This window comes from Lissotriton vulgaris, chromosome 9 (genome assembly GCF_964263255.1).
Source record: "Lissotriton vulgaris chromosome 9, aLisVul1.2, whole genome shotgun sequence".
NCBI lineage: Eukaryota > Metazoa > Chordata > Amphibia > Caudata > Salamandridae > Lissotriton > Lissotriton vulgaris.
The window spans coordinates 797,234,617-797,260,458 of NC_141697.1; the positions used below are offsets into that span (position 1 = coordinate 797,234,617).

General features: G+C 43.6%; 1 protein-coding gene across 2 annotated transcripts in view; it reads right to left on the bottom strand.

The window, feature by feature from the left end:
* Window positions 1-11,706: 11,706 nt before the first annotated feature.
* Window positions 11,707-25,842, bottom strand: part of LOC147692282 (somatostatin receptor type 1-like) — a 392,148-nt gene continuing 378,012 nt past the window's right edge. For both annotated transcript variants that reach the window (XM_086936765.1, XM_086936764.1), the window contains one exon: window positions 11,707-13,764. In XM_086936765.1, the coding sequence (XP_086792891.1) occupies window positions 12,403-13,488 (1,086 nt within the window). In that variant the 5' untranslated portion in view covers window positions 13,489-13,764 and the 3' untranslated portion in view covers window positions 11,707-12,402. The remainder of the gene's footprint in view (window positions 13,765-25,842) is intronic.

Below are 25,842 nucleotides of genomic sequence, written 5' to 3' on the forward strand. Positions count from 1 at the left end.
CTGGTCCGGGTTAGACCTCTGCATCAGGGTCTGCCGCTCTAACCATTGAGCCACACTTCAAACAAACCAAGCCTAGAAGATCTAAGTTCACGTGGTGGAGCATATGACAGGAACAGTTTTTGGCTATCCACTGAGCCACCACCATACAAGGCTTTATGCACTAAGCAGAGGGCCTTGAATTTGATCCTTCCTGGACAGGAAGCCAATGGAGTGCTCGCCTGCCCATTGTGGTGGGATGCCTGTAAGGTAGCTTAAGAACCGTTCGTATGGCTGCATTTTGTAAAGACTGGAGCTTTTTTAGCTGGTACTTGTCAATGCCTAGAAGCATGGCATTACAGTCCAGTCTGGACAGAAAGAGGGCGGTCATTACTGTCTTTTGAAGTTTCACTGGAATGAAAGGGAAAATCTTCCTTAGAGTTTTCAAAAGGAAGAAACTGGTTGATGCTAGACTATTCACCTGTGTTCCCATGGTAAGCTTTTCATCCAGGAAGAAACCAAGGTTTTTTTACCTTTTTTACTGGCTGTGGGCATTCTCCAGCTTCTCTTGGCCACCAGTTGTTATTCCAAGCAGGTAGACCCTTTTCAAATTCCATGACCTCCATTTTTTCAGCGTTGATCTTGAGAAAGTTCAGACTCATCCAGACCATAATTTCTTTAAGGCACCCGCAGAAGTTCTGTACCGTCTGTTCTGCACTATCTCCTACTGATACCACTAGCTGGGAGTCGTCCGCGTAGGAAACGAAAGTAAACCCATGCTTCCTGACTAACCCAGCTAGTGGCAGCATGTATATATTGAACAGGGTCGGTGAAAGTGCCGATCCCTGGGGAACCCCACAAGGTAGAACAAAGCTGTCAGATAACAGCCCATCCAAATCGATGTACTGTTTTCTGTTCTTCAGAAAAGATGTAAAGAAAGCCAACGCTGTGCCATTTACACCGATCTCAAGAAGTCGCTGCTCCAGCACCGTGTGATTCACGGTGTCGAAAGTGGCCGACAGATCGAGCAGGATAAGCACAGCCCTGCCTCCCTCGTCCACAATAGTCAGAATCCCCTCGACCGCAGCGATCAACGCTGTCTCCGTGGAGTGCTTTGTCCGGTAGCCATGTTGTGATGGGTCTAGTAAGGAATTGTTATCTAGTTAGTCCATCAAAATTGTATTTGTTACCTTTTCTGTATTTTCGCTGCCAGGGGTAAACCTGATATGGGGCGGTAGTTTTTACCCACTGAGGGGTCTAACAATGGTTTCTTTAGTAGTGGCCTCACGTTGGCTACTTTCCACCTCGTCTGCTGCCAGGTGCATGATGTCTGGCGGGCATGGGTCCGTGCGGGACCCAGATTTTATAGTCATTAGTATGCTAATGATCATTTACTTTGATTGAGAGTCGAAATTTCTAAGTGTACTGGAGGTGCTATGGTGTCTAGGGTTAGAGAGAGGAACATTAGATGAATGATTGGTCTTTTTAGCCAGTTCTTCATATATAGTCGTTACTTTACTATGGAAGAACATGGCTAATTCGTCACAGAAATTCTGGTCAGGCGTGAAGTCATTTCCCTGCTGTGGTTTACTTAGGTAGGAAACTGACTTAAATAATTCCTTCATGGAGTTACCTGCCTTGTGGATCTTAGTGGTAAAAAAATTTGACCTTTGTTACTCGAATGGCTTCGTTATATAATTTCAAAGCTTTATTATAGGCGTCTTTGTTGGAATCTCCATAGTACAGTCTCCAAAGTCTTTCATACCTTCGACGGGTCACTTTAAGTTGTTTGAGTTCTGGGCATTACCATGGGTTCTTTGGTGGCCGTCTGTTGGCGGTGACCTTTTGCTCGGGGCGACCTTGTCTATGGCCCCACCAATCCAGTCATTAAATTGCACCACTGCCACATTGTTATCCTTACTTAAGGTGGGTACATCCTTGCTAAGGGCCTTCCCCATGTCCTCTTTGCTCAAATCACCCAGTTTGCACCTCACCGCTGCTGCCCGGGACAAAGGACAGCCGAAGCACCACACCGCCCTCTGCCCCGGAGCTGCTGATACCACCGAAGAGGCCGCGCTGGTATTGGGCCGCCGCAGGAGGCTTGCCTGAGGAGCCCCGCAGTTATTGGTTGGCTGCGGGAGGCTCGTCCTGTGAGGCCGTGCTGTGATTGGCCAGCCGGGAGCAGTGCCACGTCAGACGGAGCTCGTCCAAGAAGCCGCGCTAGGATTGGCCCTGCACTCGTGGAAGCCAACGCTCGTCTGCTCCTTCGGGGAAGCCGCCGTCGTGGGAGAACAATAGGCCGACATCGGAGGCCGCGGAACCTCGCAACAGAGAAGCCTGCATCACCGAAGGCCGCCCCGGGCTCAAAAATTGCCAGAGAAGCTGTGCTCCCCCAGGTAACGCTCGGAGCGTAGTCCCAAGCCGTGCTGTGTGTCTGCCTGGGGGTTGAGTGCGGAGCCCCGCCACCTGTGCATAATCGCCTGCAATTGTACATTGATCACCTTGGGGGCAAGTCGGCACCATCGCTGACCGCGGGGTCAGCGGAAGATACCGGCAGCGTGCAGTGAGCGTTCTCTGTGTGTCACAAGGGCAGCAGGGGCTTATGTCATGTTTGGAGTCACGGTTTGATATCACGCAGCATTGCCATACTCGCTGCGATAGTGGGACACAGAGGCTGCCTTGGAACTAAGGTCCCTCCCCTCATTACTTCTGGGATTGTGCTTTTTGGCAGAGACAAGTGAACTATCAGTGAATATAACATTACCAGACCCCGTTTTTGTTTGGTTATACAAGAGCCACTTTTCTTTTCATCTGCAACAGGAGTTATTATGTATGTAGGTCTTACATTATTGATTTTTGGTCTTGCCTAAATTTTAGATAAAGTCTATTTTTGTAAATTACCTGTGTGGGGTGCAACGGTGTTGTTGTGGGTGTTGGTGCAAAATACTTTACGCATTGCCTTGGAGATAAGCCTGTCTGCTCATGCCAAGCTACCAATGGGGTGAGCAGGGGTTATCAACAGTGTGCGCCCCTTTACCCTGACTAGAAGTAAGGGTCCCTATTTGGTCAAAGGTACCCACCTCTGCCAACTAGAGACCCCAATTCTAACAGAGGTGATGACACCGCAGGAGCATCTTTGAGTGACAGTTTCTTTTTCTTCAAAAAACGGAGAAGGCAATTCCTGCACACTGCTACGTTTTGAGGTGGCTTTAGAAGTTCCTGACACCAGGCTTTCTGCGTCAGAAAGAGCTGAATCTTTGACTTTTAACCTTTGTAACCAGAGGAGAAGACGACCTTTCCTATCTTTAAGGGTCTTAGTGGAGAAGGTCCTACAGATCTTAATCTTGCCTACCTCATGGTCCGGATAAAGAAAGTAGATACACTTCTTGTGGGGATCTTCAGAGTAGAGCCGCAACTTCCCACAAGAAGAACAAGGTCTAAATAAAGACTTCTTACTTGAAGACATAGTAGAATTCACTTGAAATCAGAAGTAGTAGAAAACACTGAGCAGAGCTCAGGGAGACTCCCTTCACACGACGTGCGGTAGAAAATCTGAGGGACTGAGCTCTGAGGAGAAGGTTCAGGAGGGGTGCTTGCGCCTGATTGGCTGTAGTTTGGACTAACATAATGACAGGGATATGTTACAAGTGTTTAGGTTTCGACTTTTGGCGAGGGGCGAAGCCCCTCCCAGTCGAAATCTTTTGTCTTCAGTAGTGAGGTTAGAACCGCCTCTGTTTCCAATTGGCTAGCTCCATAAATGGAGGCTAGCCATTGGAAGACAGAGGCTGTCTATCACGCTTTCTCAGAGAAAACGCGATTCGGGGGCGTTTCTCGGGCTTTTTTTAAGCCCCGCCCCTTTGTCCCGGGCCGCGCTGCGATTGGCTGCCGGCCCGGGACACCCCCGTGACGTCATTCCCGGGCCGCGCTGTGATTGGCTGCCGGCCCGGGACACCCCCGTGACGTCAGCCAATCACAGCGCGGCCCGGGACCTGACTTGTTTCGGAAGCCGTGGTAGTTTTCTGCCCTCCCTCGTGCGTCGCTAATGTTGGAGCGTAGAAAGGAGCACAAGGGCTGAAGGCACCGTCACGAGTCCAGGAAGAGGAGAGAGGCTGCTGCCAGCGGCATCAGAGCCCTGGGCAGGGGGAGGGGGGAGGTGGGCTGAGCTGGACCACGGAGCAGGAGCCACCCTCATCAGTTTCTGCATCGTGCGTTGTGGTGCCCGGGAGGGGGCTGTCTCATTAACTTCCGCCCCCCCCTCCTTTAATTAAGCAGCGGGCGGCACCGCTTCGCACGGGGTGTGGTTGCTTTTGGGGTTGGGGGCTGTGCCGAAGTCTCTGGCCCCCGCCCCTCCTGTGCACCTTGTTGTTATTTGAAGTTGTTGACTTGAACACTGGCTTTCTGTTTTATAGTGTAATTGTCTTTCGTTAGACATTCATATCCCGAGGGCTATAAATACATAGTTACACGCGGAACAAGCCTAATTAACAGTTGAGGAAGAAAAATAGCTCATTCACAACGCAAGCATAAGAAGGTGGAGGGAATCCAGAATTCAAAAATAAAAATAAATTAAGTAGTGGCCACTATGTGATGCATGGGATGAGAACACAAAGGAGGGAAGTTTGAACAACGAAGAACTCTTAAATTACACGGTAATCGTACGTTTACGTGAAAAGTCCTTCTATCAACCGGGTGTAGTTAAATATATTTGGAAAACACAGGCCAAGGAGAGTTTTGATGACCCGATTTGGAAAGCAGACTGCCATAGGCCACCCTCTGCCATAAGCTAGCAGGCGTCTTTACACGATCAATTATTCTGTTCCCATGGTGACAGCTGCAGTGCTTCGTTTGTGTTTAAAAAAATACATAAGCACGTCGAACTGAAGTTAGATCTTTTTATTGCATGTGTCAGAGAAATTTAATGTAGCGCAGCCATGTGTGCAGTAAAATGTTAGAACTGGAATGCAGGCTGTTAAGAACACTACCATGACGTAGTGCGGCTATCCAAAAGGAAATAATCCATTGTGAGTGTTTTAACAATCTAACTTTAACGGGTTTGGTAAGGCGAAGGGAGATTCGTGAAGTCCTGCAGTAAAACCGTGCAGAATGTGAAATATGTCCTACGGAGCTGTGAACTTTAATCCGTAATTAGGGGTGTGCAGTCTGGTGTATGCGCTGTGGTGAAAGATAAATAAGGACTTTGTTGCTGTAATTGGAGTCGTAGAGACCTCGCTGGCCTAGCGCCTTTTTAAGTCAGTAAGTGTCATGACCTTTCGAGATGAGCTCAATAACATGAGTCTCATTTGGTTATTTGCAGGCGATGTGCATGGCAGCCACAACTAGACCGTAACGGAAACATGCGGTTTGAATTTTTTTTGTTTCTGTAGCCTGTGCAACCGGACATGTCCACGCAATTCTAAGAAAAAGATTATTGTGCGTGTGACGCAGACACCACAACTTGATCTCTTTTAAGATGGGGCTTTGGCTGCACGCTGGCCTGTTGAATGTTTCTTGCAGAGGGCAGTGTGGTACCTTTGTTTAGAGACGGAATTTCGCCGCAAGTTCAACTATTTATTAGTCGTCATTATACTCAATGTCGGCGTTATAGACCGGGATCCTATCATAGCACGTTAACTGGGTAGGTACTGTCAGGTGACGATTACCTGTCCTCCTTTAATTTGACTGGCAGGGCGGACACACTTCTGCGTAGGCTTTTTACTTCGTATGGTAGAGTATTGGCTCTTTTATGAAGCAACAGGTACCAGTACCTACTTTGTTCCAGTGGTTGATAGGTTGATAGCGAGTTCCACAGCACTTACTTTAGGGAGAAGATTCTCTGCTAGCATAGCCGTCAGGGTGGTGTTACAGCATGCCGGAGTTCCGAAAGTGAATGAACGATAGACATGCCTTTACATTTAGTTTTTATCTTGTTGCATTTGCTAAGCGTTCAAAGATAGGGGTCACATGTCAGGTTATGTCTTCTGACAACATGCTTCTCATTTTTGTAAAAGGGATATTGATTTTTACTTTCATCTTATGACTGCAAAGTGAAAAGATTTTATAAAGTGACCTATGTCACAATATTGCTGTGGTATAGGGAGTATGAAAGGAAAGACGGTAGGGTGCCCATTTTTTCCTAACTTGCAACAGGATTTAAGTACCTGTAAATTGACTGTACAATTATTTCACAATACACTAGCAGCAAGGAAAGCTCAAATGAGGCACATTTTTATAGTTGTGAAGTGTGATGGAACAAAGATTTTAATGTGATCAAAACGAACCCGTTTTCCACTATTATCATTTGTGCTTTATATACGGTTTTATCAAAAGGCGAAACCGTTGCATTGTAAATGCTTGTTTTTCTCTCTTGCCATGCATTCCTATGTAGGAATTATGACTTGGTATTTGCAATTATTTCTAGGGTGTATTTTAGGTGTTATGTTTTTACATACATATGTTATTAGTATTTTATTGCTATTTTATTTCCCGTGGGACTACCACTTTGACGATGGGGAATATTCAAGCACGTGAATCTATGAAAGACACCCTAATACTGGAGAAACTGACGTATCTGTAACTGCTTGCGACATGATGCGTCATACTGTAAATATGGCGCATCATAGGTGTCGCAAGGAGGGCGCAATGAAAAGTGACACATTGCTGTTTTCTCGTAGTGATGTGTCACTTTTCATAAATGAGGCCCAGAATGTCTTGCCTTCTTTGATGATTGACTTTAATGATACAAAATGCTGTTAGTGAATTAAACAAGGTGAAATACACCTGTAAATGATTGAGTGCAGGAGGACTAGCAATAACATAGGTTTATTTTTCCTGCTTTACAAAGTTTTAACCCACCTTTTCTTTTTTTTTTCTGAAACACAAATACGTTTTCTTTGTCAGAAATATAATTTACGTTGCAATTTTCGCAGCTCTATATTGAGTTATTTCTCCTGAGAAATATTATATTCTTTATAACAAGTTGATGTTGCTCCTTTGATAATGCTGAAATTGTGACTTGTATGTAAAGTGAAATAAAAATCAAATAGAATATATATTTTTTCGAAAGGTAGATGTATGATGGAAGGCAGTGGGCTATTGAGTTGACCATGTTTGAAGTCTGGGATTAGTCTTCAGTAGAAGTCCTACTGTGTTTAGGTTCACTCATTTTCATCCTTCTAAGGAATAGCTTTTGTTTTGATATTAGCATTGTCAAGGTTGACGATGTTAAATTCAGAGGTTTGTTATATCACTTTTTATTTGTCAGTTTTGCTTCCCATCTTTAGGAAGACCACCCAAACTTCCAAATCACTCTTTGACATGCGAAAATATAGTCATGTATTACTATGTATTTCAGCGTTATTTGTTTTTATTCATCTGCATACCACTATGTGTGCCAATATATTTTATAATAAAATGTGAAAGCGGTTTCTAATGGATCTGAAGTTTTCATTAGACTCGATTATGCTTGCTACGTTTCATGGCTGTAGTAGACCTGTCTATAAAATCCATCTTGTTTCACCTCCCTCCTTTGTTCCTCTTATTTTTGGAATGTGAACATATTAGGAATACCTACATCATATTCCTTACCTTTCCTTAGCTTTGCCATTACGATTTTCTTTTCATTTTCTGGGTGGGTGGAGTTCTTCACCCGGTGGATGACTTTCATCATAGTACTTTCCCCTGCCTTTTCTCATTTTTTATCTTTTGTGTACCTACTATTCACTCCTCTGTTTAGCCTCCTTTCCTCTTACTCGGTTTATATTTCAGTGGTCAGCAATCTAACACACTAAGATCCTCTTCTTTTTTTCCCTCTTCTTTATTATTTTTATTACAGAATAACAATTTCTAATTTTTTGGCTTGTCATTGCTCTCAGTGACTTTTCAATTTTTCATTTTCAATTCATACCTTTACCCTGTGTAATTTTATTTTGCTTTTTCATCAATTAGGTTATTAGACATTTTGGATTTTCGATAAGACTTACTTATGTCAGGCTTGATCAATCAATGTGATATTCATTCACCCTATTAGAATTTTCCGATGAATCACATCTTCATGATGAGGGCATTTTCAGTGCCTGTGACAGATTCTACGTTGTTGTATGTCAAATGTGTTTACAGTTTTCCAGAGCTTCTTGAGTTGATCTTCTAGTACTTTCTGGTGACATGTGTGTGGTTGTTTGGTTCACTTAAGTCTTTTCTAGAAGGAGTGTTTCCGATGAGCTTAGGTAAGGATTTGATGATGATGATTCAAGAAGTGAATGTTGTGTTTGTATTCTTATCCACGAGGGGCTAAGAAATCTGCCCAGACTTTATTAAGGTGGATTAGAATTATCAAGAGGTATGGTAGGAATGGTATTATGAGGGAAATGTCAGGTAAAGAGTTTCCAAAGAGTGTTTTTGATCATCTCTGTTGAGTGAGGATATGGAAGTGTAGGTGTATCTATATGCAGGATGCCTAAAGTTTTGAGAATATGAGCATAATCATATATATATATATATGGAATATTGGATTTAATGTACTTTATACGTTTTTTTCTCTGCTTAAGTCTTTCGGCATAATTTGCGAGAGAGTGGTTCAAGCAGAAAATGCCTGCGTCCTAGTGGTTGTGGAATGGCCGTGCTAGCAAAATTCATGGCTCCAGTTTAGAAACTGTATGAAAAATCCATTGTGCGGATACCTCAATTTGTTTTTAAACACAACGGTGTACTTCACGCGCAAGATTCAAGGGCATGACCGCCAAAGTGCATTTCTTCTAACATGCATAATTTTCATAACTATTATTCATATTTTGTGTAGAAAATATATTGCAGTTGCACCCAACCCTGATCTACAGTTTAGTCGCAGATTGGCCTGAAGTTGCACAGTATTTCTCGATGTCTCAAGCTACTTTGTTGAATTGGTTGTTGAGAACTTAATTGCTTGTGAAGATGTCTCGCTGATTTTTAATATCAGACTGAAAAATGTGAGCACGATGATAGTAGAGGTATCGTTGGTGTGAGTGGTCCAATGATGACATTACAAATAAGGGAATGGGTGTTTGATACATATCTTGGGTGTCATAAGTGGTTGCAGATGAATGTCTTCGTAAAGGAAGATTTCTAGAGTTCCTAGGGATCAGAAGCTGTAAGAGAAAGTACAGTTGGGACATGAACACAAATGCCATGGAATATGGACAGGATTGCTGCTGTGGTCCTTTTAGAAGTGAAGTCATCTTGGGGCAGAGTTATTGAAACAAAATAGCATAACGAAGCAGAAAAAATCAAAGTCGCTGCGCTGTGTAGTGCCAAGGGAAGAGAGCATTGCAGAACCATCTACTAAGATATGACAGTGCCTCACTCTTCCCCAACATTGGCTCACAAGCAGGCGGTCTACTGCCACACTATAGTGCAAAATTCTGTTCAAGGTGCTTAGTATATTCTTTGTACTCAAAGGGTATCGTTTTAATACAACATACAGTACTTAAACTCACTCTAAAACACTTCAATCATTGGATGCGAGCTGTACAGTGCTGCAGCCGTGCAATGTGAGAAAAATTCAGAGAAATAAAATGATTTCTTCTTGTTAATGCCTGCCTCATGGAGGTGTTATTTTTTGCTGCGAAACCCAGTCTACCAATGGGAACACCGATGTAGCACAAATGGATACCCCTTGACGTAGTGAAAAACGTAATTTGCACATGGAAAAACTTTATCAACACTTTGCGCCACTTTGCTTCACTTTCTATAGCTTTGCGAAAGCGCAAAGTGTTGATAAATCTGCACCCAAGTGCCATGATTTGCTATCCTGTGAGAGCCTTGTGGGTGAGATCTGTGACTTAGATTAAGATGGTTTTGTGTTATCTAGGGGCAGAGAGGCATAATTTAAGCAAGGAGGGGCACAGGAGACCACACATACACCCTCACTCACCCTCATGCATTCACAAACATGCACACACACACACCCATGCACAGTGCTCCCAAATACCGACTCATACATACATTCATGCATACACACACACGCACACACAGGCTGCAAACTGCATAAAACTCACCTTCACTGTAGCTCTCCTGGAGGAATACCTCGGGGGTCCCAGGAGGGTTCTCGCCATATTCCACCAATTGCCGTGTGGTGGAATGTTTTCTCATGCCATCCTCGAGAATGGTAATTTGGAGAGTGCGAGTGAGATATGGCGTCCACAGTGTGATTTCCGGTCACTAGGAGGCCTACTGTCAAGATTTCTTAAACCCAGGCGGTCGCCACCTTTTGCAGTGAGAAGGCTGCAGCTCTAGTAGAAAATCTACTTGAGGGCAGCAAAATCAACTCGAGCAGCTGCACTCTCTGGTGCGCCAGGTGGTGCCGTTCGTGCAAATGTTTCAGCGCGTAACGCACTACTAGCACAAAATCATAGCGCGATCAGCGCAAGGTTCCTATTTCTGCCTGTTGGCCTAACTCTAGGGCATTCACAAGTTTTTATGTACCTCCACGGAATTCCATGGAGTCAAATTCCACGAGTTCTGCTCACTCCTGGAGGTGTCACTGATTGAAACGCAGTCATTGATATTTCAGCGCTTCAAACCAAAATGCTCTGGTTGGAGGCCATGGGGGAGGCCTCGAAGCACTTTTGCTAGACTAAGGGGGTCACACCAACAGGGCTGGGAAATCCTCAGCCTGGCAAAGTTCAGCTGAAGCAGTCAGGCAACCGCGCATTTAGCGCATGCTTTGCTCCCCGCTGCCTGCCCTGAACAAGAAGAGTGTCTGTGAGGCTGACTGGCACCCTAGTTAAGCCTGACAGACACGCTTCTTGTTGGGGACAAAAAGGTGGTAGCATTGCCTCTCTGCCCATACAGATGGGGCGCAGCTGTCAAGGAGGTCGGCAGTCGAGAATAGTTATAATGCTAAACGCCACCCAGAGGTGTAATCGAAGGTATGGTTTTAGTGCCTACAATGGTGCATATGATTTCTGTCACTGTGATTGCGTTCCTGTGCATGAAGTATTAATGTGGTAGTAGTCTGTTCGGATAATGAGAAGAGAGTGAGCCAGTTCTCTCCTAAGTACAATGGGGCAGATTTATGTTAACTGGCGCATCCCCAGGGATGCGCCAGTTAATGTGCGCCACAGTGCTCCACAGCTCCGCCACCCATGGTGCGCCGCATTTACAATGTAGCGCACCATGGGGCAAAAACGGCACAGATGCGTGACGCATCTGTGCCGTCAATGTGGCGCATTGCTGGAGTTGCGTCGCAAGCGCGACGCAGCTCCAGCAAGGCTCGGGGGTGCCCCATCTTCACAATGCTGCGTCAAGACCTACGCCTGCTTCAAGCAGGCGCAGGGTTTTGACGCAGCATTGGCCTGAAAGTGACTGAGTGAAATCTTATAGATTTCACTCAGCCACTTTTAGGAGGCGTTCCTGCGCAGGAACGCCCCCCCCCCCGCGCAGGAACGATTCCTTATGGCGCAGGGCTTTACAACGTGACGCATCTCCTAGATGCGTCACGTTGTAAATAGGGCGCATTGTTTGCGCCGCCGTTGCGTCAAATAAAGTGACGCAATTGCGGCACAAAGAGGTGCAAGGGCCTCATAAATCTGCCCCAATATGTTTAGTTGAAGTCATGCCGTTTTTTGTCCAGGTCTTAGAAAGCAAAAAGAACTGGAACTGGTAACCATGACCGTTTGGGGTCAAAGAAGAAGAAAGTAAGACGTGGAAGGTTTATGATTTAAATATACATTCATAAATCGTTATTAATGACTCGTGTTTATTCACTGATCCTCTTTATTTTCGCTCATTTGAAGTGCCTCTCCAGCACGGCGGTACAACACACAGCCCCTCTAGGGAGGAAGAGAAGCCGTCAATAAAATCTCCTAGCATTTCTTCCAACATCCCAGGCGTAATAATGGGGAAGAAAACCGAAGGACAAACTCTATTGTTTCTTGTTCGTGGTTTCTCTGTCTCGTTGTTGGTCCTTTCAACTAGCTGATAAAATTGGCATGTTCCACCCAAAAATCTGCCTATTACCGAGGACCTTGAGTAAATGCAGTTGTGTCATTGGTTTGCTTATCTACGACACTTTTTAACGGAGGGTTGATAGGGAAAATGGAAGGGAAGAGAAAAGGGATGAGAGGGAGAAGATAAAGAAGAGGAGGGGGGGGCAACGAGAACTAGTAGCCCTACATAACAAAGGGTGCTAAACAGTTGTTAGTAATGGAAAGGAATGTGGGACGTTATTAAAAAAAAAAAGAGATTGGTGAGGAAAGACTTACAAGGAAGGGCAAAGTGCAATATTATTTTAGTCCATCAGTCACAATTTCGGTCTATGGAATAAATTGGTTGCCACCTATTCATACAGTCACTAGCGCCCGCGCCAAACTTGATAGCCAGTTTTGATAGCAATGCTTTATCTATGAACTGTCCTTGAGTCCCTGGTGCTGCCCTCATCAGATGACCTTCCACTCAAAGCATTGTGGTTTTTGTGGCACAGGTCCCATTCCTGTACACCATCTCAGAGCCTAAGTAATCCTGGGGGAAGTCTCTGGGCTTGCACACCCGATTCTTCAGGGTCACAGCGCAGTAGTCCATTGGCTCCTCCAGCCCACCATCCATCCATCGGAAGCAGATGATACGCTGGAAGGAACGGCGGAAGTTGTCAGAGACAAATCCGTACAGAATGGGGTTGGCACCACTGTTGGCATAGCTGAGGATGACAAAAAGCTGAGTGACCAAAGGGTCAGGTGGGTGGAAAAAGACACTGAAGAGCTGGATGATGTAGAAGGGCATCCAACAGACGACAAAGACAGCCACCACCAGCATAACCATTCGTGTGATGCGGCGCTCTGACTTGCGCCGCTGCAGCCAGCCCGCCTTGACTGCCACTGCCCTCATCTTCACCACAATGAGGCAGTAGCAGAGACAGATGGCCACCAATGGGATAAGAAAACCCAGGAGGAATGTGTACACCACAAAGGCTTCTAGCCAGAGAAAGTTGGAATTCTCTGGCCACAGGAAATTACAGTCTACCCCACCATCACTTGATGGCACTGTATCAGCAAATATGATGATAGGCAGGATGACCACCAGTGATAGAATCCAGACGCAGAAGTTGATGACCTTGGCTACCGTTGGTCGTCTATATTTGGCCGCCTTAATGGGGTGCACCACAGCAATGTAGCGGTCCACACTAAGCACTGTCAAGCAGAAGATGCTTGTGAACATATTGATAGCATCAACACTAAGCACCAGCCTGCACATGAAGGAACCAAAGGGCCAGTGTTGTAGAGCTGTGGCGGTGGCCAGGAATGGCACACTCAACATGAAGAGCTCATCCGCAATGGCTAAGTTCAGAATGTAGATGTTGGTGGCAGTTTTCATTTTAGCATAACGCAGGATAACGTAGATCACCATGGCATTGCCTGTTAGCCCCACGCAGCAGACAATGGAATAAATAGAAGGGATGATAATGCGGCTGGCTGCATGGTCATGGTAAAAGGGACCAGAAGTGTTGGGGAATGGCCCATCTGTGGTGTTGAGTGGATCCACCATGGTGCGTCCATTCCCACAGAGTACCTGTTATGGTGGATGCAGGCGTACACAATTATTGAGCTTCATCTACATCTTCTCTTTTGGTCACATCACACAGGATTTGAAGTCTCCCAAGGAATCTTTTGCCGTTTAGTACATATGGGGATCCCTGATCTCCAACCCCCTCCACTGGAGCCTTCACAACATCCGTTGTAGTTCATGCCTCAACCAGGCATAGTCTGCAATGGACCTCAGCTGATTCAGCAGGCAGGTGTTATCAGGAGACCCGGGGAACTTCTGGAAATACATTCATTGGAGATATGCAGAGAAGAGACAAAAAAGGACAATTATAAGAAACAAATGGAAACTTTTGTGCATGTTAATGTTGCAACGTATCATGTTAATTATTTCAATTGCAATGCATTCCTTCTGTCTAGCAGCATAAAGATACAGAATGCCTGAACGCACACAAGATTTACAGTACAGATGTAATATATAGCACACAGATAAACCAATTGGTATTATTTAATTTGAAAGTTTTTGCTGGGGTCCTGAAGCAGTGCTGCCAAACACAGTGGTTACAGAATAACTACGGCTACCTACTCTTCATTCCACCTCCTGCCTCTTTCTTCCACCACCCTACATTTCCGGTCCTTTTATTAAACTAGCAGGTTCTTCATGTTCCCTTTCTTCACCCTTTGACACTGCTCTCCTATCTTTATCTTTCTCCCGTTTCTGGAATTTACTTTCTTGCCCTAGGTTTAAGCATGATAACGAGAAATTAAAGCCAAGTTTATCCCGAAAAATGAGTTCAGGTACCCACCACCCGCAATCAACAGCAGGAATTAAGCACAGTATAGGTAGCACCCATTGGGTACCAAAACAGCGAACAGTTAACACAGCTAACAGTTTGTATTGTGCTATTTGATGTTTTGGTCCATAACCCTATAGAGGCAACGATTAATTGTTACAGAGTGTTAGAAGAGATTTTATGTGGCAATATTTAATAGTAAGGTAATAAGCAGTGCATGGTTACAACATGAAGAACCTAGAATATGATTTAAAAAAAACAGAAACTCACTGAAATAAGTAAAGTTAAAGTGGTGGTATAATTAGGTAATGAGATAGTAACAGGCATATGCCCAGCTTAGAATCTTGGATTTAAAAAAACGACAGAAATTTACCAAAAATCTAAGGTTAGAATGATGTTATATAGTTAGGTATGATAATAAGATCCTAATACATTAATGAAACCGAAACATTCAGTAAAAAAAGCAAATACTTAAGTGACTCTATAGTTAGGGGTTGCAACGAGATAAGAATTAACTTTAAAAACACTGGAATTCACCAGTTAGAGTTTAGTGAACTAACTATAACTTGCTCTCCATCAAGCACTAATTACGATCTGACATGTTATATCCCTTGTGATATTTTAAACAACATTACTGAGAGGTGTAATTGCAAATCACAACATAGACGTCAATAACTGATGACATAATTGATGGCATTATCCAAGATATTGCTACTCACATTACTCAGTTACCCCATACATCATTTAAAAAAGAAAGTTGGTAGTAAAAGGCCTATAGTTACATACATCATAGAATAACCAAAGCTTGTTGGTAAACATCTGCGAGAAAAGCTGAAGCTTCCATTTGCCTGGCCATGTTTCCATATTAAATAGTTGATATACAGTGCTTTAGACAAATTCTATGTAAAGCAGACGCTTATAAGGTGTGATGTTTATTTCCAAAACGTCACTGTAGATTTTGCAGCAGTGTATATTGTTGAATTATGCAGAACGTAGGGGTGACACACTTAGAGATGGTTTACCTCACTATGTGGTTGTCAGCATGACTCTAAGGTTGTCTGCCAATCTGCTCAGTTTAGGAAAGTGTGTAGTGTATTTTTTTACCAAACGATGAGGATTATCCTTAGGGCTTTGCTGTAGGTGTCTTACCAGTGGCTAATGCATATTTGTCACAATCTTGACTCAAAATTGCGGGTCATGGGAAGTCTTTATGAGGATGGTCTCATTAAGGTCAATAGGGAACAAACACTTTTTGGAGAGTGTTCAAGGTTTAAAAAGTGGGTGATCCATTAAATTCTATGGTGGTATTTTGGTTGTGAGGCAGGTGAATGCCAGTAAAATGAGGGTAGCATCCACCAAATGTAAGTAAGTTAAAAAATATGCTATGTGTTCTGTATGTTGACATATGTTATGTCCAATATCAGTTGATTTGTGATAGACCGTTTGGCACAGCTGCAGCTGTTGAATATCTTCCAGTCAACAAAGCCTACAGCACACTGTCACAATCATTGGATGAGGTCATCAGCGATGTCATTAGTAATGTGATCAATCATGTATTTTGAGATATCATTAGCAATTTCATCGATGATGTATTGTAACATGCAATGAGTGATGTGAAATGTGAGGTCAAAATCAGGAATCTACATGAGTGCAAGTCATCATTAGTACAGTAACTGTAACTGCAAATTTCTTTGTTTATTTGGTGTTTTTAGCTTTTTTAAAACGTTTCTTTAAAGACTTATTAAATTATACAAGGGAAAAACCATAGGAGTACAAGAAAGGATGGAGTAGCGAAGATACAGAAGGGAAGAGACCAGGGTGATGGCAACACCAGAGGAGAGTAAAAAAAGGAAGCAAGGGCGTAAAGGACCACAACCATACAGAAGCACCTAGAGCAATGAATTGCAACCAAGAATTTAAACAAGTACAGAGATGCCAAATAATGTGTCATCTATTAAGTCTGGTGGGAATTGCAACTACCCATCAATCCTGCCGTTCCATCTCACTAGCAGATGTTAAAAGCCCCCATACGAGCATGTTGCAAGGTAGAAGATACAGAAGTGGGAGGATTCATACTTGCCCTGTCCCTTCTGATATATGTCCGAAACGGTGACCAGGTATGTTCAAATGTATTCATCATTAAGCATGGGCGTAAAATCCATTCCGTTCGCGGAATTTGCGGATTTTCTGCAATTTCGCGGTCCGCGAATCTCGTGAAATTGCAGAAAAATCTGCGAAATCGCTTGCGGGACGGATTTTCAAAAACTGAAGTACATGAAGCACTTACAGGGTTACAGCAGGTGCCCAAGTTGAAGCTAATTTCTTTCTAACCATTTACAAAATGGTTACAAAGAAATTAACTTCAACTTGGACACCTGCTGTAACCCTGTAAGTGCTTCCTGAGCGGCCTCCAGAGTTGTTGCCAACTTGCAACTATTCTCTGACCCTGCTCTGACCCTCGAAGCAGGGTCAGAGAATAGTTACAAGTATGGCACAATGCTCCAGGCTGTCACAAAAATTAAACCACAACAGTAAACACTTACAGATAAGGAAGCAGGTGCCGGACTTGAAGCTCAAATTCAGTAACACATTAACCAGCCCCCGGTTGAGGCTGGGCAGGTGTGCTTTCTCCCCATAATCTACAGTGGTGAACCAGACGGTGCTGTGATGAACCAGAAGGTGGCAGTGGTGAACCAGAGGGTGGCAGTGGTGAACCAGAGGGTGCTGTGATGAACCAGAAGGTGCAGTTGTGAACCAGAGGGTGCTGTGATGAACCAGAGGGTGTCAGTGGTGAACCAGAGGGTGGCAGTGGTGAACCAGAGGGTGCTGTGATGAACCAGAGGGTGGCAGTGTTGAACCAGAGGGTGGCAGTGGTAAACCAGAGGGTGGCAGCGATGAACCAGAGGGTGGCAGTGATGAACCAGAGGGTGGCAGTGATGAATCAGAGGGTGGCAGTGATGAACCAGAGGGTGACAATGGTGAACCAGAGGGTGGCAGTGATGAACCAGAGAGTGGCAGTGGTGAACCACAGGGTGGCAGTGATGAACCAGAGGGTGGCAGTGATGAACCAGATGGTGGCAGGGGTGAACCAGAGGGTGGCAGTGGTGAACCAGAGGGTGCTGTTATGAACCAGAGGGTGGCAGTGGTGAACCAGAGGGTGGCCGTGGTGAACCATAGGGTGGCAGTGATGAACCAGAAGGTGGTAGGGGTGAACCAGAGGGTGGCAGTGGTGAACCAGAGGTTGGCAGTGATGAACCAGAGGGTGGCAGTGATGAACCAGAGGGTGGCAGTGATGAACCAGAGGGGGTCAGCGGTGAACCAGAGGGTGGCAGTGGTGAACCAGAGGGTGCTGTGATGAACCAGAGGGTGGCAGTGGTGAACCAAAGGGTGGCAGTGGTGAACCAGAAGGTGACAGTGATGAACCAGAGGGTGGCAGTAATGAACCAGAGGGTGGCAGGGGTGAACCAGAGGGTGCTGTGATGAACCAGAGGGTGGCAGTGATGAACCAGAGGGTGGCAGTGGTGAACCAGAGGGTGGAAGTGATGAACTAGAGGGTGACAGTGATGATCCAGAGAGTGGCAGTAGTGAACCAGAGGGTGGCAGTGATGAACCATTGGCTGTCCGACTGTGATTGACCCTATCTTAGCACCTGAGAAGAGTTGCGGTAGGATAAAGAGGATATTGGTACAATGGAAAACGATCATGAGGTCTCAGTCACAGGATATTTTGTATGGAAGGGTCGAGCATCCTTGCTCCAGGAGCACCCAAAGCTTTGTGTAGGGTGGATATGCCAATCCAGGCCAGATTCCAATTGTGTGGCATGTATACAGTTTTCTATATCATGGAAGCCTGCCCCATCATCCAGCAGACTCTTATAAAGAGTGGTCCTTGGTATGTGGGGGATAGAGTTAACCAAACAGATTGCAGTAACTACCTTTGGGCTTGCTGGATAGTCTCTCTGGGGATCCAAAGGGGTATGGTGTGTGTTACATACACCAGGAGTGGTAAGTAGTTCATCTATATGGTGTTAATTTTGCCCAGCTAAGATATCTTATTTATGCCCCAGCGATAGAGGCCTTTAAGTAAGGCCTCCAATACCAGTGGAATGTTATAATTATAAAGCTTGTAGACAGAGATGGTCAGGCAAATACCCATATAGCGCAGGGAGGTAGCCCCCCAAGCCAGGCCGAATGAAGAGAGTAAAGGATGAATCTTGTTGTTTGGATCAGCTACTCCTATGCCAGTAGACTTGGTGTAATTGATACTAAAACACAAGACTTCCTAAAAGCAATGTAATTCATCTAATAAATGTAGGAATGGCGTCTCCAGATGCGTGAGGAAACATAGAACATCATCGGCAAAAAGGGCCAATTTATACTGCTCACCATCTGCCTCAAGACACTAGATCCTGGGAACTGATTCAATGCGGTGAACTAGAGGCTCCATCATGAGAGCGTAAATTAGATTAGGGGAGATAGAGTGCATCCCTGTATGGTGCTTCTGCCAAGTAGTTTTTGTATTGAAGAAGCTGGAAACAGGTTCAATTTGAAGTAGTTTATTTCATGGCTACATGATTGTAGAGCCAGCAAACTTAACAGCTCCACCAGACAGAGCTCCAACATTGACTTCCAAGAACACATTCTAATGTCACTTGTAAACAAGTGACATTCTAGATAGTCTTACAATTCTACATTGAAGAAATATAAACAACTAAAACTAAGTACATGCTACACATCTCCCACCAAAAAAATAAGATATACAAAATTACAATTTGTATTTAGCAGGCTTAATATTGACTCTGGCACTTCTCCTGATATTTACTTGTTGGCTAAAACTTGTCACTGCGAACAGACCCTCTGGTCCACACTCAGAAACAGAACACTTTGCCCACACTTTAACAAATTTAGCGAGGTTCCACCATGAACCCCTTCAACTTGCACAGCATTTCCCACAATTTTCAAAACCTTGACAGGTTCCCCAAAAGTACTCACTCCTTTTTTACATGGACCGAATGTTTTATCCTGATCATGTCTCCAAACTGTAGTGGAGACATTTTAACTCCTTTCTTGGCATTATACCACTCCTTCTGCTTAACTTGAGTAAGAGACATACAGTCTCCTTCACAACAGACCTCTATTTCAATACATTTGACTCTGACTTGATCCATTTTGACATCCATCCAGGTCTGAAACTAGTGTTGGCCCTCCTACCTCTCATGAATTCAAAAGGTGAGACCTTTGTAGAGGATTGATGCATAGTCCTATAAAACCAGATCATGCTACTTAAAGCCTCACTCACATCATGATTCCCTGCTCTGGCCCACTTGACACACTCACCCACCACTTGGTTCATCCTCTCAACAACTCCATTAGTTTGAGGATGATACAAGGAACTTCTCACATGCCTTACACCAGAAACAACAAGAAAGGATTGAAACTCATAGATAACAAATTGTTTCCCATTGTCCGACACCAAAACCTCATCAAACCCTTCTCTCAACCAATCTTCCCTTAATGCTCTTGGCATTAGGTTCTCTCACCAATTTAACTATTGGCCATTTAGAAGCATAGTTCATGAGAACAAAAACATACCTGAATCCCCCTGAGAGGATATCGTAGGGTCCCCTGATATCAACTCCAAGATTCACCAATGGACCATGCAGACATTCAGTAGGCAGAAGAGGAGTGGTAGCTACCTTAAGACTTTTGTCAGAGGCCCCACACACACAACAGTTCACAACCATCTCATCATATCTATGTCCATATTAGGCCACCAAATTTTATCACGAATACGACGTTTGATGAGTGTGGATGCCAAATGTACTTCGTGAGCCCACTTGATAATTCCAATTTAGAAGCATGAGGAGGAATAAGCTTGTCAGCTCGCAAGAGAAAACCATCTTTCAAAGAGATCTCGCTCTCCACCTTCCAAAACGGTTGTAAGAAAGGAGACAATGGCTTTTCTCTGGGGCAAACCCCCTTTACTAGAGTACCCACATTCTGCAACACACAATCATCTTGAAAGGCAGAGCTCCACTTATCTTCAGAGCACAATCTCAACTCCGGTTATTCCAAAGCCACAACCAGACAATCTTCCCAATCCTAATCAATGAGGTCACCAAACTTGATCTCATCATGCTCATTGATCTCAATAGGAAACCGGTAAAGAAAATCTGCCCTCCCATTTTTACCTCCCGAAGTATGTCTCACATCAAATTGGTATTGAAGGAATTTGGTGACCATCCTGGGTGTACAGCACTTGCTCATACTGCCACCTAGAATACTCATGAGAGGTTTAAGATCAGTCTGTAGAAGGAAACACTTTCCCCAAACATACGAACAAAAATTTCAATCGCCCTACAACAAGCCAAAAGCTACTTCTCAATCACAGAATACAGCATTCAGCGGCTCTAAACACTCTGGAGGCAAACCCAACAGTATTTTCAACAACATCCTCTATCTGCGTCAAGGTGGTTCCCAGTCCTACTTAACTGACATCCACTGTGACACAACAAGAGAGACTGGTATGAAATGGTTTGAGAGCAGTACTCTCCCCCAACATCTTAACCTGATTAAAATCAGACAATCATTGCAACGCACAAATCTCATGTCTTTTTTGAGAAGATTGCTGATGGGCTGCACTATGGTTGCAAAATTAGGAACAAACCTTGAGTAATACTCATGCAAACCCAGTAAAGATTTTACACAAGTTTTATCAATGGTTGCTGGGGCATTAACAATGGCCTCTAGTAAACGAGGTCCGGGACGAACCCCTTCTTGTATTATGCTATGTCACATATATTCTACTTCTGTGCAAAAAAACTTACACTTCTCTGCCTTCAATACCACTCCATATTTCTCAAACAACTTCAAAACCTTATGAAGAATACAGTCATGGGGACTGACATTGTGCGCAAAAATGAGGACATTGTCCTGAAATACTAGGACATCACCCACTTCTTTGAAAATATTGTTCATGACCCTATGAAATACTGAAGTCAATGACGCTAAGCCAAATGGCCTTCAGCAACATTGGAAAGTACCCAAGGGTGATACAAAACCAGTCAAGTGACATCAATCGGGATGCAGTTCCACCTGATGGTAGGCACTGGCCAAATCAAGTTTGGAGAAAAACTTGGCTCCCCTTGTGGACGCAAACAAATCTTTTATTTTTGGCAGAGGATGGGAGTCCAGCCAAATGTTCTTGTTGAATGACCCCAAATCGACACAAATCCTAAACTGTCCATGCCTATTATGGGCCCACATCAATGGAGAGAGCCACAAAGAGGATTTGGTAGGCTCAATGATACCCTTCGCACAAAGTTCCTTCAATTCCCTTTCTAAATCATCTCTAACACAAAAGGGCACTCCCCTGAGCTTATGATTGATGGGGACAGCCCCTTCTTTAACCATAATGTTATTCTTGAAACCCTGGAGTTTACCCAAATCACTCCCAAACACTGATGGAAACTTGTCTTTACAAACGTGTCCCTCCCCTACTGCCTACAACCAAAAAGTGCTCCTTGGCACCTGGTTTTAAGATCATCCTAATTAGTCCCTGATTAAACCATTCCAGGATGTTAACCCATTTTATTGCCAAATAAACTTTCCTATGATTCTTCTTCCCTTGAACCTCGTCCCTTCTTTAAAAAAACATAAGCTCTATCTTGCGGCCCTCTTATGATACAGGAGAGCGGTCAGGTTGGGATAATAGTTGTGAACCATTCTAAGCCACCTCGAATAACCTCTGTGTGATCATGGTTATTGGTTATCCTGGCCCCCGAATCAACAAGCAGTTTAACACTCTTATCTCCCACCTCTATGTCCACAATAGGATCAGCGCAAGAGGAAGGATCACCTTCAAAGAAACCTTGAGCAGGGACACCCTTGATATTGTTTTCTTTCTCAGTGCAGTCATCATAATTTTTAACAAGAGGCACAATTTCAGCATCAGACTCTTCGTCAGACTCAACAACACATACAACTGACTTCTTGTAACCTTTCTTTTTCAGACAGACTTTGGCAAAGCGACCCATTTTCTCACATTAATTACACATTACATTGTCTGCCCGACACTTGGTTCCTTTGAAATGTGGAGAATTACCACACCTAAAACATATGCTTGCACCATTAATATTTATGGCTTTAGATTTTGCAGGCTTGAATCCGTAAATACTCCAGCTGAAGCTGCTGTAACACCCTAATTTTTCTTGTGACTTCCCAACCTGTCTAACATTTACAACATTAACAGCATCAATCACCCTGTCATCCAATTCCTTCAAGCATACCAGAGAAATTTCTATACTCTTGGCTACCTTAATCATCTCATCCAACGATGGATCGCCCATGCTTAAAAGGTTTTGTCTTATGTTCTTGTCCTTACAATGAAACACAACTGTGACCCACTTGGTTTCACAATCCGAGGTGCACAGCCTGTGAAAGATGGCCCGTTGGCCCACGTAATCCAAAATTCGAACCAAGTCATTTCTTTTAAACAATTATTTTTCCAGTTCATTCAACAATCTTGTCTCATTTTTCTAGTTCAAGTGAGCTGAGCTCGCTGGCATTCAAGTTTCAAAAGTTTTATTAGCAGTATGCTTTTTCCAACCCATAACAACTAATTCCTTGTTGTTGCATTTTGATGACACAATGCATCTTTACATCTTTATTTATATTAGACTCAATGCATTTCGATGATTACTCTCTTCTTCAGGGGTCACTGTAACATGAAAGTTTAAAAATACCATTATAATAGTCACTCTACAACAGCATTTCTCCCTTCTAATTACTAGCCCTCTAACGCAATTCAGTGCAAGAAATATTACCTCAACCCAACCCGCCGAAATGAGAAAAATAATAATTATTTCATTATGACACGAAATTCAATAAACACCCTCCGCTATTACCCAAAGAAAAAATTCAAATTGAAACTCTAAACCATTCCCTGTTACACCGTATTTAAAAAAAATCTCTATAACTCAAACTAAACTGTGCAGTATACCACATTGCTCAAACAGGCCCAAAACGTACACAGTTCTTGCAGACAAATAACTGCTTCTTAAAAAAATTATTGATATGTCCATACCACATCAAAGGGAAAACACTTTCCTCGTTAGCACAGTCTACAGCCATGCTTCTCAAAACACTCCCCAATCCTGTGGCCTTATCATTCTTCTCCCCGTTTTCCGTTTTAACTTTGTGCACTAGGGCATTAATTGCTGCCACGTAACTTCGCACTCCGCCCATCAAGTTGTGACTACCCACCCAGAAATAATCTCGAAAATATTTGCCCCAAAGTGCACTAATGTTACTTAACACAAAATTAGTAATGAAGTAAAACAAAAATTAAAAACAATAAGTGTTTCCTCATGCTAACAGATAAAGCAAAATCATCCATAATCCTCTTTGAAAACATATAACTCAGTATTATCTGATCAGTGACTTCAAAGAGGTTTTGTGTAGCTAAAAGGTTGCGCTTAAGATAACATGAAAGTCAGCAGCTATTCAGCCCATACCAATTTGTAATTTTTAAAGGGGTGCAGACTCACAGGTTGGCCAGAAAACGACATTAAACACATGCAAGGGAGAGAATGCACATCCGTTTTTTACACATTTTAATAATTCTTTAAACAATTTCTCAAGAGCTAAAGATTCTGGCATGCAAACCTCGTACATGCTCTGCCCGTGCACATGAAAGTCAAAGGCATACAAACTGATCTCCTATCAGCTGGTCAATAAAGTTCTCAAATCTGCAATCAGCTGCCAATCTGCACAAAACTGAGATGTAAGAATCAAAATTGTCCACTTCACTCAGCTTCCTTTGAAAAAATGTATGTCTGAGTACCATGAGGCTGGGTTGCTTGTCAAATCTGTGTTTGAGTTTAAGGACTGTCTCTCGGTATCCATCAATTCCATCACTTTCTTCTTGAGACAAGTTTGGTAAATGTTTGAAGATAGATCTACCTTCAAACTCCAATGAGTGTAATAACAAACATGTTTTCCTATCTGCATTAAACCTTGAGGCACCTATTGCCTCTAAATAGGTTTCAAAGGCGTCATGCCATTTTTCCCATCTGACTGGTGGTTCTCCAGGGGTATCCAAGAAGGCAGGTGGAGGATTTACCACCTGCTTAGTACACATTTTATGTGGTGTTGAAAAAAATAACAAACAATATTATGTGAGGAAACAGAGTAAGTCATGAAAAAATATTCTCCTCAAAACACAACACTAAATGCACTACAACATGAGTTTCTAGGGAAACGATGGGCGATTAATACGAGATGTCCAATTATGTGGTGTGTACATCACTGAGTGACACACACTTGACAAAAAGAAACCAGGAGAAAATTGCTGGTGTGTTAAACAGAGTAAGTCAATTCTGTTGTGTGTGCATCACCGAGAGACACAAAACTGATAGCAACATAAAGAATGTTTAACATACTGATTGAAGAAATTCCACAAAGATTACTGTCCAGGTGTGTGTGTCACCGCATTGCCGTAGTCGGTTGAGGAGCACATAAGGCAGTTCCATGATTGTCCAGATGACAGGCTCATTGTCTCCTTTTTTCCAAGTCAAAACGGCAAAAGGGAACAAAGATGAAGGAAATCAATCGAAATAATCCCAAGGAGTTAAGGTGGCCACTACACGTTGGTTTACTGAGGGGAGCTAAATCCAAGATTGGGCAGTCTCATTGATTTAAAATGGCCGAAGGATATCAGGGTGGTGCGGGGCGTGTGACATAAGGCAAAACCTGGTCCGGAACCAGCAGCAAATCTGAATGACGTGAGGGAAAGAAAATGGGCAGCGTCACAAGGCACATCACGAGTACGGATCCTGGTGCTGAGTCGCAAAGATACGCTTGGTTCCACAGTATTGAGACCAGAGCACGAGACCAGAACAGCAGCAGGTTTAAAAATAAATATGTAACCGCCTTGGTGAAATTAAATACAAGTATAAAAGTCTCAATCCTCGTTTAATATGAAATCGTATCTTGTAGAATATTTGTAGAGTTGGTTCTCTGCTTGAAGAGTCAGTGAAACATGTTTTCTGGGGAAATGGAGTAGTGAATGTATTTCCGTGTATAATACAGTTAGTACTGTACACAGAAGGTTCCACCATGTAGTCAAAATCGTCGCCAAGTGTTTGTAGTAAAGTGGCTGGAAACAAGTTCAATTTGAAGTAGTTTATTTCATGGCCACATGGTGGTGGAGCCAGTAAACTTAACAGCTCTACCAGACATAGCTCCAACAGGGACTCCTAGGAACACATTCTAATGTCACTTGGCAACAAGTGACACTCTAGATAGTCTTACATTTCTACATTAAAAAATATATGCAACCAAAACTAAGTACATACCACAGTATGGAACAGAAACGGGCATTGTTAACCGGTAGCAGATGTATAATTGGCCAACAAATACAACAACATGTACGGCTGGGCCCTTACATGATAGGCCCGTTTTGATAGGGCTGCGCACAGAAACCCCCAATCCACTCGATCAAAAGCCTTCTCCGTGTCAAGCAAGACCAGAGTAGTTGTTTTGGAGCCCTCTGCCACATCAATC